This window comes from Durio zibethinus, chromosome 21 (assembly GCF_047325235.1).
Source record: "Durio zibethinus cultivar Kanyao isolate XHJ-2024 chromosome 21, ASM4732523v1, whole genome shotgun sequence".
Taxonomy (NCBI): domain Eukaryota; kingdom Viridiplantae; phylum Streptophyta; class Magnoliopsida; order Malvales; family Malvaceae; genus Durio; species Durio zibethinus.
In genome coordinates, this window is record NC_143182.1 from 22,557,287 (window position 1) to 22,572,537 (window position 15,251).

The 15,251-nt window shown below is 27.9% G+C and overlaps 1 protein-coding gene across 1 annotated transcript; it reads left to right on the forward strand.

Annotated features, from left to right (window-relative positions):
* Nucleotides 1-7,629: 7,629 nt before the first annotated feature.
* LOC111306607 (trans-cinnamate:CoA ligase, peroxisomal-like) lies at nt 7,630-9,699 on the forward strand. Its single transcript, XM_022904420.2, has 2 exons — nt 7,630-7,921; nt 8,003-9,699. Exons 1-2 carry the CDS (start codon nt 7,724-7,726, stop codon nt 9,563-9,565), a joined length of 1,761 nt encoding a protein of 586 aa, XP_022760155.2. The 5' UTR covers nt 7,630-7,723; the 3' UTR covers nt 9,566-9,699.
* Nucleotides 9,700-15,251: the final 5,552 nt, after the last annotated feature.

The following is a 15,251-nucleotide window of genomic DNA, read 5'->3' on the forward strand; positions in this document are numbered from 1 at the left end:
GATACTCCATAAAATTAGTAACCTCACATTATAGGTATTTTATTGTATATATATTTTACCTTATATAAGTCATTAACAAATCTTGTTTTTGGTTAAACTTTAATTTTAAGATTTCTTTTACTGTCAACTTGGTACAGTCATGAATAGTTGAACACATCTCATAGAGGAGCTTGATTGAGTATTCTAACAAAATTATAGCTTTTCCCATTGTAATTGTTATAGTATGGTCATGTTTTGCTTGATTTTTGTTCAACTAATAATTCATATTTAATTTCTTATTTGCCATGGTCTGTTTTATTCATGCTAGTATTGTAAGCTGTGTTTTCGTTTGATCTTTTTTTAAAAATTTTTTTCAATCAAAAAGAGAAAAGAGAATTTATGAAACCATTGCTTCTATTATTGGAATGACAAAGCTTGTTGTTCCAGTTAAATGCAAAGAAGAAAAACTTCACAATTTGACATTTGCTGCAAGTTTGAAGTGTGTTGTTTTTAACAAGCTTCCATCCAATGTTTGTTTTGGAATCAAATTCTTTGATAACATCATTTTTCTAGAATATTGTTGAATGTTGTAGTGTAATACTAAATGATACTTAATTTGGATGAACTTTTTGATACTGGTTGTTTTCCCCTTTTTTTTTTGTCACATTTTGCTTACTCAAATGCTATATGGCTTACATTTATTCGAAAAATTAGATAATACTCTAACAAAAACATTATAGGAAAAATCTGGGTTTATAGGTAAATAGATTTTTTTTTATCAATTCAAAACTTGCTCTACAGCTATTAATTTCACTTTAATTATTGCATTTTGGCTATGATTAGTTCAGCTAGAAAAAGAAAAAACTCTAATGAATTAGTTATTTACACTTTATTACTATCTATTACCATATGTAATATTAAGATATAGTTGAGTTAAAGCTTTTCAAATTAATAACCTCCAGCATTTTGTTTTTATTGTGAAATATGTTTGGTTGTTAAATAAAGCTTAAAAGTCATATTGCTTTTCTTTAAGAATTATAATTTGGAAAAGCTACCTAGATGTTAAGATTAAAGGAATCATGGTTTCTTGTGATAAAGAATACTAAAAAATATAGGGATACATGAATTTTTCAGTAGATTAAGCCAATCATATATAATATCTTTGGTATTAGTTATACTTAATGGTCTCGATAGTTGAAGTAAATCAGATCCTTAATGTTTTAGAGTTCGATTTAAGATGACTCATAGTTATTTGAAGGTCCTATTTTGTGTATCGCAAGCAACTTCTATTAGAGAAAAACGTGTTTTCCTTAAACCATTATAACCATCTCAACTGCCCCTGTAACTTTCTTACTTTGCTACTGATGCAACTACTTTTACTTATGCCATATGGTTTTTATCTCCAATTTTCCCTTGACCCAAAGCTTTTGACAATAAAGTATGGGTTATTATCAATGCTTTGTAATAGCCATTGGCCTTTTTGTTGCTCTTAAGATTATGTAAACAATAGATAAATGGGAATTTGCTGTTTTGCTTATAGTGTTGGTTAGTTGATTGATTGGGCCTTCGTGAGGGTGCAAAAATACTGAAACATGTAAATCTAATACAGAGGCTATTTACAAGAAATTTAGATAGTGTAGACATTTAAACCATAAATATTTAATTACTTTCAACAGTTCAACACCATCACATGATGTTTTCCTATCTTGATTGTGTTTTTCTTGTTCCGAAGGGATATTATGCAATAACATGAACTTGATTTGAAACACATAATATGATTATTGATATTTTAATTTCAAGGAATGCTACTTTATATATTTTAACATTCATCTCCTACTGTGTAGGTTTGTTGATTTATAAATTTTCTTTGTACTTAGATATTTGAATTGCCAAAATTTAAAATGATCAAATAATTTTTCAACCACTATATTTATATATGTTGGAGGTTTTGAAGTTAACGACTTTTAATCCTTTATTGATTCTATGTATGGGTAATTGTTTAGTTGTACATTTTTATTTAATCTACCTATATGGTTGCATGGTCAAATGAACCCCCTATTTTCTCTGAAAAACCTTATTGAGTTCTCAATTTTTTGCAAGAGAAAATGTGATTATATTGCATTTTGTTTTGTAGTTGTAATAACTAGTTTTTTTGCCTTTATGTTGATTTAAGAAACAACAAATGCATGAAAATTATAATTTCATTGAAAAAAGAAATTTTGTACCAATTTTCTTCAAGAATTAACTCTTGATTGGTGAAAATTACAACAAGACCTACAAAACTTGTTAGAGCTTGTGAAGTGACTGCACCCTCTAGAGATTGCGAAGTGACAACACCATTTGAACAACAATTCTTTATCCAACTACTAGTGGCAACATTCATAGCTTCAAAGCTTTAACTCTTTGTGCACTCTTTGATGTTTTTTTTTTTTAATATATTTTCATTTAATTAGGATTCATAAACAACTTTAAAAAATATTATTATTCTTTTATAAATGAAATATAATGTTGTTTATTTATTTTTTCTATTTATGTATATTTTAATATTTATATAATTGTTTTAAAAATAAATTTAATAAAAAATAGAATAAAATGAAAAAAAAATTATAAAGCAAATATAATTAAAAATAATTAAAAAATAAGTATTATCAATGGAATTTTAATGATTACCATTGGTAATTAATGACGAAAATTTTAACTTATCAACAAAATACTACTACCAACTTGCTTACTACTGATGAAAATTTTTGTTGATAAATTTTGTAGATAATACTTTTACCAATGAAATTTAAAATTATTACCGATGAAAATTTTCATCGATAAAACCTTTTTTTTCTAGTGGTGTTAGTACTATTGATAAATCAGACGTTTGAATATGAGTAAAATCATATTTAAAAAAAAACCAAAAAGGTTTTTGGTTTTAGGTTTTTATTTAGAATTTTTCAATCCAAATTAGAAATTAATTTTCATGTAAAGATCGTTATGTAAATTTTCCTTGAGTTAATTATATTTTTGGTATTTGAATTTTGTGAAAATATATAAAATGGTACCTCAAGAAATAAAATGTATTATTTGCACCTTAAACTTTCAAATAATATATCATTTTAACTTATCTCATCTATATGATATCTAACCAGTATAATTTTATTATATGCCCGTCATTTGTTAAGTAAAAGTGTTAAATATTTTGTCACTAACACTTTTGTGATAATATTCGTATTTTCTAGTATAACTAATTTTTTTATTTGTGTCAAACACAATGTGTAACACAAATCAAATAATGAAATCAATTTCTTACCACAAATTCTCAAGACATGAGATTATACTGAAACATGTGGAATGAATGCACCACATGGATTAATGTACTTGATATTTGTATTTTGAGAAATAGTACATGCACCATGTGGATTAGTAGATGGTAGGAACAAATGCAAGACTTTGATGAATTAATGTCTGCTATAACACAGTCTCTCATTAGTATTATTGATAAATCAGATGTTTGAATATAAGTAAAATCATATTTAAAAAAAGAAAAAAAAAACCAAAAAGCTTCTTGGTTTCAAGTTTTTTTATTTAGCGTTTTTCAATCCAAATCAAAAATTAAGTTTTACATAAAGATCGTTTTGTAAATTATCTTTGAGTTAATTACATTTTTATACTTGAATTTTGAGAAAATGTATAATACAATATCTCAAGAAATAAAATGTATAATTTGTATCATGAACTTTTCAATAATATAATTTTAACTTATTTTGTCTGTATGATATCTAACCAATATAATTTTATTATATATCCATCATTTGTTAAATAAAAATATTAAATATTTTGTCACTAATATGTTTATAATAATATTCGTATTTTTTAATATAACTAATTTTTTTTTAATTGTATCATACACCAAATGTGTAACACAAATCAAATGGTCAAATGAATTTCTTATCACAAATTTTTAGACATGAGATTGGACTGAAACATGTGAAATGAACACAATAAAGAAAAAGCTTTTTAAAAACACCAATGTGTAACACAATTTTTATTTCCAATTTGAATTCTTCTTTATATATATATATATATAGAGAGAGAGAGAGAGAGGCAAGGAAGCTTGCAAATCTATCTGTTTGGGATAAGCTTGAGAACTGTTGATGCTTCGTCTTTTATTTTAATTATTTTTGTTATTTAATCGCAAATATATTTTATAAGTTATATATATATATATAATATAAAGTATTATAAGATTTAAAGAGTATCCTATAAATCTAATGAAATCCAATACCATTATTACGCATGCAATTTAAAATTCATTTGGGCTGGCTATAAAATCTTCTATATTCTTTTTAATATTTATTTATTGCCACATCATATACATATATATATATATATTATTTTGAAAACAAGTTGTTCCTCGTTGAATATTCTATTTAATCCCTCAAACTTTTAAAATATAGATATTCGAGAAGATTTTGAAAAGATTAATATTATGAATGATTCTTAAATAATAGTAAAATATTTAATGTGATATTTTAAAAATTTTTAATATGATATTTAAACTATTAATATATAAATTAATATAAAACTTTGAGAGTTTTTTATCCATCATATGTTATCTTTTAAAGTTAACCACACTAAAAATAATATTAATAATTAAATATTAAATTAAATATTTTTAAAATTCAGTTGTCATATTAAAATTTTTTATTATAATTTAGAGATTATTCATGACATTAATCCATTTTATAATGCAAAAAGAATTAAGATTTGAGAAGTGAAAGGCAAAAACAATTAAAACTCATACACCTTCAATTTTTTTTTTTTTTTTTGGTGATGTCTTTAAATCATGTTTTTTTGACATTTAAAATTTTTTACTTTTTTATAATATAAATTATTTTTCATAATTTTTTTTTATTTTTTACATTAAAAATATAAATATCAATTTTATAAAAAAATTAATTTTTAATATTAAATACACTAAAATCAATTATTTTAAACTCCAATGAAAATTAAAGAATCAAAGAATGGCAAGCAATTTGGGACAAATATTATGTATTGCGAACTCATAAGAACACTAAAAAAAAAGCTTTTGTGGATGGTTACATAGACGTCCTAAATGCCTAAAATTTAGCTACTTAATTACCAAAAAAATCTGTTTAGTAAATAATAATTCAATTGTGAAAGCTTAAAAAGACTCTTTTTTATTAAGGAGTTACCTAATATAGATTAATTTGGGTGGGAGTTGTTAGAAGTTTTCCTACTTTAGTTTCAAGTTTTTGCTTTGGCCCAAACTATGGTGGCCGACCAAGTTTATGCAAATTATCACCAATAAAATGCTTATGGAAAATGTCCAGTTTCTGTTTCTGCTTTGTCTTTGACCAAGAATTTAAGCTTGGAAAGATATAGAAAGTGAAAGATAAGAGAGTTGCTTTTGCCATGGAAGGATGACTTTGAAATAAAATATCTACCAAAACCTTGTTGGAAGTTTACAGTGCCAAGGTGGCTTTTCCAATTGCAATATTAATTTCTTTAATTAAAAAAAAAGTTAGAAGATTGTTAAAATAGCATTGTTTCACATAGGTTAAAGTTTAAATTTTTTTAGTTTTATATTTAAATTAGGTTTTTTATTTATTATCTATTAGTTTTATATTAAATGCTTAACATAATATTAAAATTCAATTTTATTCTATATTTTTCATATTTTATATTTTATTAAGTAAGTTATGTGATAATCTCGTTTACACATAATAAAAATATATTAAAATAATATTATTTGATATCTATAAAATTATAAATTTTCTATTATCTTATATTTAAATTAAAATAGATATATAGGTCCAAAGCCAATTCGCTTTAATTAAGATAGGGAAAAACTTTTTTTCTTTTATTCATATATTTTAATTTGATTGGTTGATATTCTTTTCCACAGCACTAATAATAGACCTTGGACAATGGCTTTTTCCACATGACTTTTTGAGTGGTCTAGCCATCGGACCATTACAAATTAGACAAACAGAACAAAACAAAACAAGTAAACAATGTTTGTTGGTTATTCTATTATAATCTGAATTAATTCCACAAGACTTGATTTCATCTCTGAATTCACTGGGAAGTTTTCTTGAGAAGAAAAGAAGTGTATGTATGTAAACTTTAAAATACCTTTAAAAATTTATTAATGCTCATTTGGTGTTTGATGCCAACAAAGATGAAATTTTCACCAACCTTTGGTATTGATGAGCATAAAATATCCTAACTTCACCAACCTTTGTTGTTGCTCATTTGCTATATATAAATGGTAAAATCATGAGGCTGGTTTTTGTGTGTTTTACTATTTAGATTGCCTATTAAATTATTATGAGTAATACAGATGGTGGCAGTTAATTTAAAAAAAAATAAAGAAGAAGAAAAGAGAGATGTAATGGTATACAATGGTAAAAGGAGATGTTCATGATCGGCTTGGTCAGATTCAAATTAAATTTATATCTGATATTAATAATTATATATTTATTTAAATTTTATTTAATTTGAAATTTTAAGTTTTAAAATTTTTTTATCTTATTAAAATTAATTTTACTGTTCATCTATATATACTTTAAATCTTGACCTTAGTTTTAGTAATAGAATGTAGCATTATCTCGTATGAAATGTTAGAAATAATATAGAGAAGACAATTCAAGAAATAAAAAGAATTATTAATAAAACAAAAGCAGCTTTTATGTTGTTGGTCCCTAAACAAAAGCAGTTTCCGACAAAGATGTGATCGGTACCTGATATAGGTCACTATATTATTATCTTCACAGTAGAAAGGAAAATGTTTCTACAAAATTCAGAAATCTCTGGTAAAAGTGTAACCAGTAATAGAATGACAAAACCTTAGATTTTTTTTTTTTTTTTTCTGGGGGTTAAAAGGGCAGCCGAACCTTTGGATTTACCAAACCCAGAAATTGATTTCTTTATTTGTATACTACTGTAACGCCAACACCGACCACATCCTTCCATCTATTTATAGTAGCAATTCTTTACAGTCAACTTCATATCAAAATTAAGGAAAAATTACAGTTTTCTTTTTATTTTCCAATTAATGAGTCTGAATGATTGATTGATTGAATTGTAATTTGAATTCTATTTGATTTGATTTTATGTTTTTTTAAAATTGGTGCTGAAATATTGTTTTTGACAAATCGTTTTAGAATTACTAGAACTAGAAATAATAATAAAAAAAAAGGTTGGTTTTGTGTGCTTTACTATTTAGATTGCCTAATAAATTATTATGTGTAATATAGATGGTGGCATGGAGTTAGTTAAAAAAAAAAAAAAAAGGAAAGAGATGCAATGGTATATGGTGGTGAAGACGTGGAGTCAAGCAGCCCCACCCCCACACGGAAAACAATTAATCCAACCAAAGGAAGGAAAATAATATAGAGAGAGGGAGAGTGCAGGAGAAAGTATGAACGTTCGAGGGTAGTTCGGGTCAACAAAAATCCTTTTCCAAAACTCCAGTTAACTACTATATGTTTGCTTTGCAATGACCAAGCAATTTCCCTATCAACTTCCCCCGCAAGTCGCACCTTTTTTTTTCTTTTATTAGTATTATTATTTCTATCAATAAAATAAATTTCCATTCAACCCGATCAACGTGTATCTCACCCCCTTCCCCTTCTCTTCTCTATATATATCTCTATCAATCCTAGTTCCTGACCGACTCACCTCACCCCATCTCTCTCTCTCTAATTTACTCTCAGCAATCAAAAACCAAATGGACCAACTCCCAAAATGCCAAGCAAATTATGTGCCACTTACCCCCTTGACTTTCCTCAAAAGGGCTGGCTCTGTTTATGCTAACCGTACTTCGGTCATCTACGAGAACACTCGTTTCACCTGGGGTCAGACCTATGAACGTTGCTGTCGCCTCGCTTCATCTCTCCTCTCTCTTAACCTTCAGAACGGCAATGTTGTAAGTTTCCTTAGTTCATCGTACATACTTAATATCTATTATCACAGTGTTTCTTTTCATTAAAAGAACCTCCATTCGCAGGTATCCGTGCTGGCTCCCAATGTTCCAGCCATGTACGAGATGCATTTTGCTGTTCCCATGGCTGGAGCCGTGCTCAACACCATCAATACCAGGCTTGATGCTAAGAACGTTGCAACCATTCTTCGCCACTCCGAGGCCAAGGTGTTCTTTGTGGACTATCAGTATGTGCCGCTGGCACGCGAGGCTCTCCGGATATTGATGGGTGACTCACGATCACAAGAAGATCCGTCATCCGCCGCCGAGTCCTTAATCCCCCTGGTGATTGTCATAGATGACATAGACTCGCCCACAGGTGTCCGACTGGGCGAGTTGGAATATGAGCAGTTAGTCCAAATGGGAAATCCAAGATTCGTCCCCACTGATATCCAGGATGAGTGGGATCCTATTTCGCTCAACTACACATCCGGAACCACATCAGAACCCAAAGGAGTTGTTTATAGCCACAGAGGCGCATATCTCAGTACCTTAAGCCTGCTTTTGGGGTGGGAAATGGGGAGTGAACCTGTGTATCTCTGGTCCCTCCCCATGTTCCACTGCAACGGGTGGACCTTCACCTGGGGAATCGCAGCACGCGGTGGGACCAACATCTGTCTACGCAACACCACCGCTTACGACATGTATCGCAACATTGCCGCTCACAAAGTCACACACATGTGTTGCGCACCCATAGTGTTCAACATCCTTCTAGAGGCCAAACCACATGAGAGCCGTGAGATCGCCTCTCCCGTCCAAATACTCACAGGCGGTGCACCCCCTCCGGCCTCACTGCTCGAGAAAATGGGACAACTCGGATTCCATGTAACACACGCCTATGGTCTGACGGAGGCTACGGGCCCTGCCCTGGTGTGCGAGTGGCAAGCCAAGTGGAACAATCTTCCACAGGAACATCAGGCAAGACTCAAGGCACGGCAGGGTATCAGCATACTGACACTGGCGGATGCAGATGTGAAGAATATGGAAAGCATGACAAGTGTGCCGCATGACGGGAAGACAATGGGGGAGATTGTGTTGCGCGGAAGTAGCCTCATGAAAGGGTATTTAAAGGACAAAGAGGCTACATCCAAGGCCTTCAAGAACGGGTGGTTCACCACTGGAGATGTGGGTGTGATACATCCAGATGGGTATCTGGAAATCAAGGACCGATCAAAGGATGTAATCATATCTGGGGGTGAGAACATCAGCAGCGTTGAGTTGGAGTCGGTTCTTTACAGGCATCCAAGAGTGGTGGAGGCAGCAGTAGTTGCAATGCCACACCCTCTGTGGGGGGAGAGTCCCTGTGCTTTTATCGCTGCTAGAGAGAACGAAAATGGGCAAACAGATGATGTGAAAGAAGCTGATATCATTTCTTATTGCCGTAAAAGTCTTCCTCATTTCATGGTTCCAAAGAAGGTGGAATTTCTACCTCAGCTGCCCAAAACTTCAACGGGGAAAATACAAAAGTTCCAACTAAGAGCTTTGGCCCAAAGTTTCCATGTGACCCACAAGACGTCTACCCAAGTCAACAAGGAAATTCCGGAATACCATGAGCCTCACGACCAGATTCTTGCTTTGTCCCGCCTTTGAATTTCAAATTTATTTACTCATTAATCCAATCCAAGCAATGCTTGGAATAGACTACGCTGAACATGTACAAAGACCTACCGTTGATTTTTGTGTTCTACGTGTTTGTTAATGTCATTATCACAGAAATATATAGAGCGCTTGCTCCCCCAGTCAATATTAATAAGAAAATAAAATATTACACCCTTTTATCAACCAAATGTAAAATAAAAAATAAAAAAAAGTGGGCTCAGCCACACTTTTCAGGATCTCAGTTTTAAAAACATTTTTATCCGAACATTTTGAGTTCAAATGTCTATATTAAATAAAGTATGCTTTCATTTGTACAAAACTTAGATAAAAACTTTAGGAGAAATAAGTGAATTTTTTTTTTTTGTTAAAAACGACATAAAATTATTAACAAAAATTAAAATTAATAAATTGATAAATTTAATAAAAAATTAATCATATGTAAATAAAATTATTATAAATATTATTTATAATTAAAATTTGATCATAAAAATTTGATGACAAAATTTTAAATAAATGTATTAAGTGCAACACATGCAATGGCGAATCTATATGGGGCTTAGTGGTAGACCAAAAGAAAAAAAAAAAAAAATCTAAAATCATGTGTCTCCTAGATAAAGCCCAAAAGCTCCAACCACTGTAGCTAGCTTTGGCTGTCTTTTTGACTCGTATTATAATTTCTGTCTACGTATCATTTGTCTGAATCAAAAAGTGATTTGTGTAAATTTTGGTAATATTTTCAACCCCTTCGGAAGTATACTAAATTTTAAATTGAAGGAAACATGACAAGATGTACTTGAACCCTTTTTACTTTTCTTTTATATTTCTTTTCTACTTGCAAAATTCTCCAATTAACTTCAACCAAAAAAATACATCAAATTTCATTGGAAGTTAAATTCTTTTAAGATTGTGTTGTTGTTGATAACAAATTTTCTTAATTGTTGATTATATAACTTGGTTTCTATGTACTTTCTCCAACTGAGTTAGTAATTGAGTCGAAGTTTTATATAATATCAAACTAAAATGCACGCCATCATTTATTTATAAGTGTATAAAACTAGAATGCATGAAATTGACTCAAATCATTTTTTCACTTTTTTTTTTCTTTTCTTTTTTTGACGCTAAGAGCACCTGTAAATATGTTTTCTTCTATATTTGTTAAACATTGTTTTGGCACTTAGGAATTGGTTAGACAAGAGGATGAAGTCAGTGTTGTAAAAATTAACCAAGATTGAATTGGGAACCGATGGTGCCTCAACAAAGCTAATTGAACCGAATGATACTCCAATCTTCGATCGTGAGGGATTGTGGCTATGATTTAGCTAGCAATTAATGTTCATCTTTAATCTTTAAGTTAGTTCAATTAAAGGATAATAAATTTTCAAAGGGGGAGTTGAATTCCTACTTTTCATTAAATGACTTTGAAACTGTGAAGGGAATTTTAATATATATATATATATATAGTTTAGCCAATTATATATACTTTCACATGTGAAGTTTGGTTGACTTAGCTATATATTACGTGTAAGTTGGGTAATGGCTTCAAAAAATTCATTTTGAATGGAAATTTATGCATGTGGAAAATTGAAATGACACGGTTTAATGAGCAATCACGGGTCAAACAGTCAAATTGATCCAAACTTTCGATTCTTCATCGATATGCTACTAATGCTAGTGCTATATATAGTTTTTCCAAGATATAATAATAATAATAATAATAATAATAATAATAATAATAATGCTTAAAAAAGCCTTAGAATGCTATTTGAATTATAATAACTAAAAATAATTCGACCGATTCTTTTCTCATGGAAACATAATGTTTGTGAACCAAGAACAAGGTATGTGGAGCTACTGAAGACATTTGGCACTATATTTACTATGACTAGTTTGGTATGATATCGAGTTTTTGGCTACGTTTTGTCTATGATCGGTAATTTAAACCGTCTCTAACGGTTTTTGATTTGATTCGATTTTATATGATCAATTTTTTAAAAAAAATTTGAGTTTCGAATCGGATCGAATAAGATTAAAAAATAATTGAGATCGGATTTGAGTTTTAGATCAATCTGATCCGATCCGATATTATATAAAAAATTATTTTTTAATTAATTAAATATATATATTTATATAATGATATTTTTAAATATTTATATTTTAAAAAATAATATTTAATATTAAAAAAATAATATTTTATTAATTTCAGAATGACGATTTATATAATATCAGATCAAGCTTAGATTCAGATATAAAAAAAATAAAAAAAATTTAAATAAAATCAAATTCAAATTTAATAACATATAAAATCAAATTTATTCGTTCTAATCTCGATCTGATGCCGACTTTAATTTTGTCCAAAGAGCAAACCAGCGTGGAACCTTTGACTGTCTTTCAAAGTTTTGTGATAGAAATAGATGTTTCCACGACTCCATTTACAAAGCAAACCAGCGGCTGTTAGATTGATGTTACGTAATTTACAAAACAACAATCTTCTTTATATGGGAATGGTCGATATTATAGACTTAATTGGTTCTTGATTTTGTTCATTCTTCTTTCTTTCCTATTGGGACTGCTAATAAGTTTGTTCATAACTCTGCAATTTTCTATTGTCAAATAGGAGATCAAAGATTTTGGTGCAAATCACTCTTAATCTCTTCGAAATCCTAGTGCAATTAAGTGTTTAATAAAGCTTTTTTCATTAAAAAAAAAGTTTAAGTAGTTAATGAAAAAAAAAATACATATAAGGCCTCATCTATCAAAAATAAATATCATCCATATTGTATCAATTGGTATTAGTATTTATAAATCGAATCAAGCTTAAATATGATATTAACATTATATATACTTGTATAAGTCTAACCAAACTTGATAATTTGTGTCTCAAATTTTATTTAAGTATATTCAAATTTGTAAACAATACAATCCAAATTTGAATTATTTTTTTCTAAAAATATATAAAAAAAAATGCTATTTTTACTTAATTTTTAGTAAATTTACTTTGTTAATTAAACCTTAAAAAATAATTTAATATAATTTGTAATGTTTACAACGTAATATTAAATATTTAAATTTTAAAATTTTTTTTTGCGTATCTTTTTGTTACATCATATGTTGCTTATGTTATAAATATAAATTATTAAAAAATTTAAAAGGAATTTTTGGAATTTGCAAAACATTTAAAAATTTTAATGTACTTTTCATAATTTTAAATACATGAATTTCTTATAGTCTCTTGGGTGCATGTTTTACAATTTAAATTTTAGTTATGGATTGAGTATGTGTTTATGGATTTTTTTTTTAAAAGTATTCATGTTATACTTTTTTTTTAGTATTTTGTAATTTCAGTTTTTTAGATAACTATAGATTTATTTCTGTTTAACGTGGATTTGTTATAAAAGTTTTCAAAACTCCACTTCGATTTTGGATTATGATTATTGATTGTTTAATGTGGATTTGTTGTTTTTTTTTTAGTCTTTTTTAGGTTTTATAAAAAAAAAAAAAAAAAGTGGGTAGAATTTTTTTGTGATGTTTTAGTTTTTAGATAAGGTAGATTCTCGACAAGATTTGGGTTGTGATCGGTGATGGGTTTAGATTTGCAAAAGCGGTGGTGTGGATTGGGTGATCGGTGATGGGGGCAGGTTAGGTTGTGGCAACAGGTTGTAGAAGGTAGATGATTTTGGTTGAAAAAGGACACATGTCAAGGACTGTGGGGTTGATATGACAATTATTTGATGATTTGGATGAATAAGGAAAATGCTGATTTGGCAATAAATTAAACAACTTAATTTTGAAAAGATTAATTTTATATCTAAGTATAAATATTGTGATTCAATATTGAAAATTTTGTTGAATTTTATGATTATATTTGTAATTTATTATCATTGAATATAAAATTACAAATTTTATGAATATTTGTTGTATACATCAATAAAATATGCCATTAAATATTTTAATTTTGTTATTTTTTTCTTAAAAATTAACAAAATTAAAAAAAACAGTAGCAAATTTTAATAAAATTAAAATACAGTTACAAATTTTAATATTAAATTATATAATATAGTGACAATTTTACCTTAATTTTTCTTTTAGTACAGTCTCATTTCTTACTTCATATTTTTCCAATCAGATATCAATTAATTTATCTATAAGCTACTTAATGATTTTTGTATGTCCTACATTGCAATCTATATATATATATATATATATATATATTTAAAAAAAAAAATCTAATAATGGGTTTTCACCATTTGCTATAATGCCACCATTTCATCTTGATGGACAATGAAATTAAGACTGCCGATGAAATCTACTTGTCTGATAAATCGTGCATAAAGTTTAAATTTTAGGTGACATTTATGAAGGTTTTTTAAAAATTATTTAATAAAAATTTTAAAATATATATGAATAGATGGATTAATAGAATTTAATATAAAAATTAATAATATGTAAAAAAATTATTAAAAAAATTATTTATAATTTAAATTTGATAAATACTTATTTAATGATAAAAATTTTATTAAAATGTTTATGAAAAATACTTATTTAAAAAATATATCTAAATTTATTAAATATTTTTTTATATTTTATATATTTAATCTATATAACATTTATTAATTTAAATTTTCAATTAAAAATTTTCAATCTATATAATTTTTTTTCTTAGATCTCAAATTTAAATTTCATTTTATATGAGTTTAATCCATTTTTATATTAAATTTATCCAATTAAACATTAATTTTATAATTGGTTTATTTATTTGTTTAATTAATTTTTTATATGTAATACTTGCATATAATTATAATTTTTTTCCACTGACAATTTTATAAAAAAATAAATTTATTTAAACAAATAAAAAATATGATAATATTTTAACACTACGTATAAAATATGAAAAATATATCAACCTAAAAAAAAAAAAAACTAAGAACAAACTATCTAATCAGATAAAAAGAAAAATTCCCAAAATGGTAACAATTATTAGCAGAGCAATTATATCAACAAAAGCAAAGACAGTGAAACAAGTGCGAAAGAATATAGTTTGTGGCATCCTAAAGCAATATATGTTTTGGCATAGATGGATAGTTTGGAAAATAAGAAGACGGTGTGTTTGAGACAATTGAAAAGATAATAGTGCCATCGGTATTCTAAAATTTGTTGGATATTTGATTTAACGTCTTTATAAAAAAATTATCTTATGTCTCTTGTTTTGGTCACTTATCTAATCTTATAATAATAGTAATAATAATAATAATAAGAGTTCCCACAAGCAACATGCTGATCCAAAAACATATCATTCTACTAGAAGCCATTCTCGCTGGCCCACTTTTTGTTGTCTTTTTCCCTGCAAAATTAAACACTATTTATTGATTTTATTTGGTTAAAAGTTTTGTTTCTTTATTTATTTATTTATTTATTTTTGACAATAATAAAAATAGGGCGTCAGGGTGGTGTTTCACAACATACGGTATACCACCCATAAATCACATATGTTAGTGAGAGTTTGACTAGAGTGGTAATGGCGTTCACGCTTTGGAGGAGGCTGTTACAAGAAAACTAATTTTTTGTCCAGCAAAGTGTCTATCTTAAAGATACTCATTAAACTAATCTAAAGAGAAAATCAAGCTAAGAAAAGATTCTCCTTAAACTATTCTAAGCGAAATTAAATAACCCATGCCCGTCT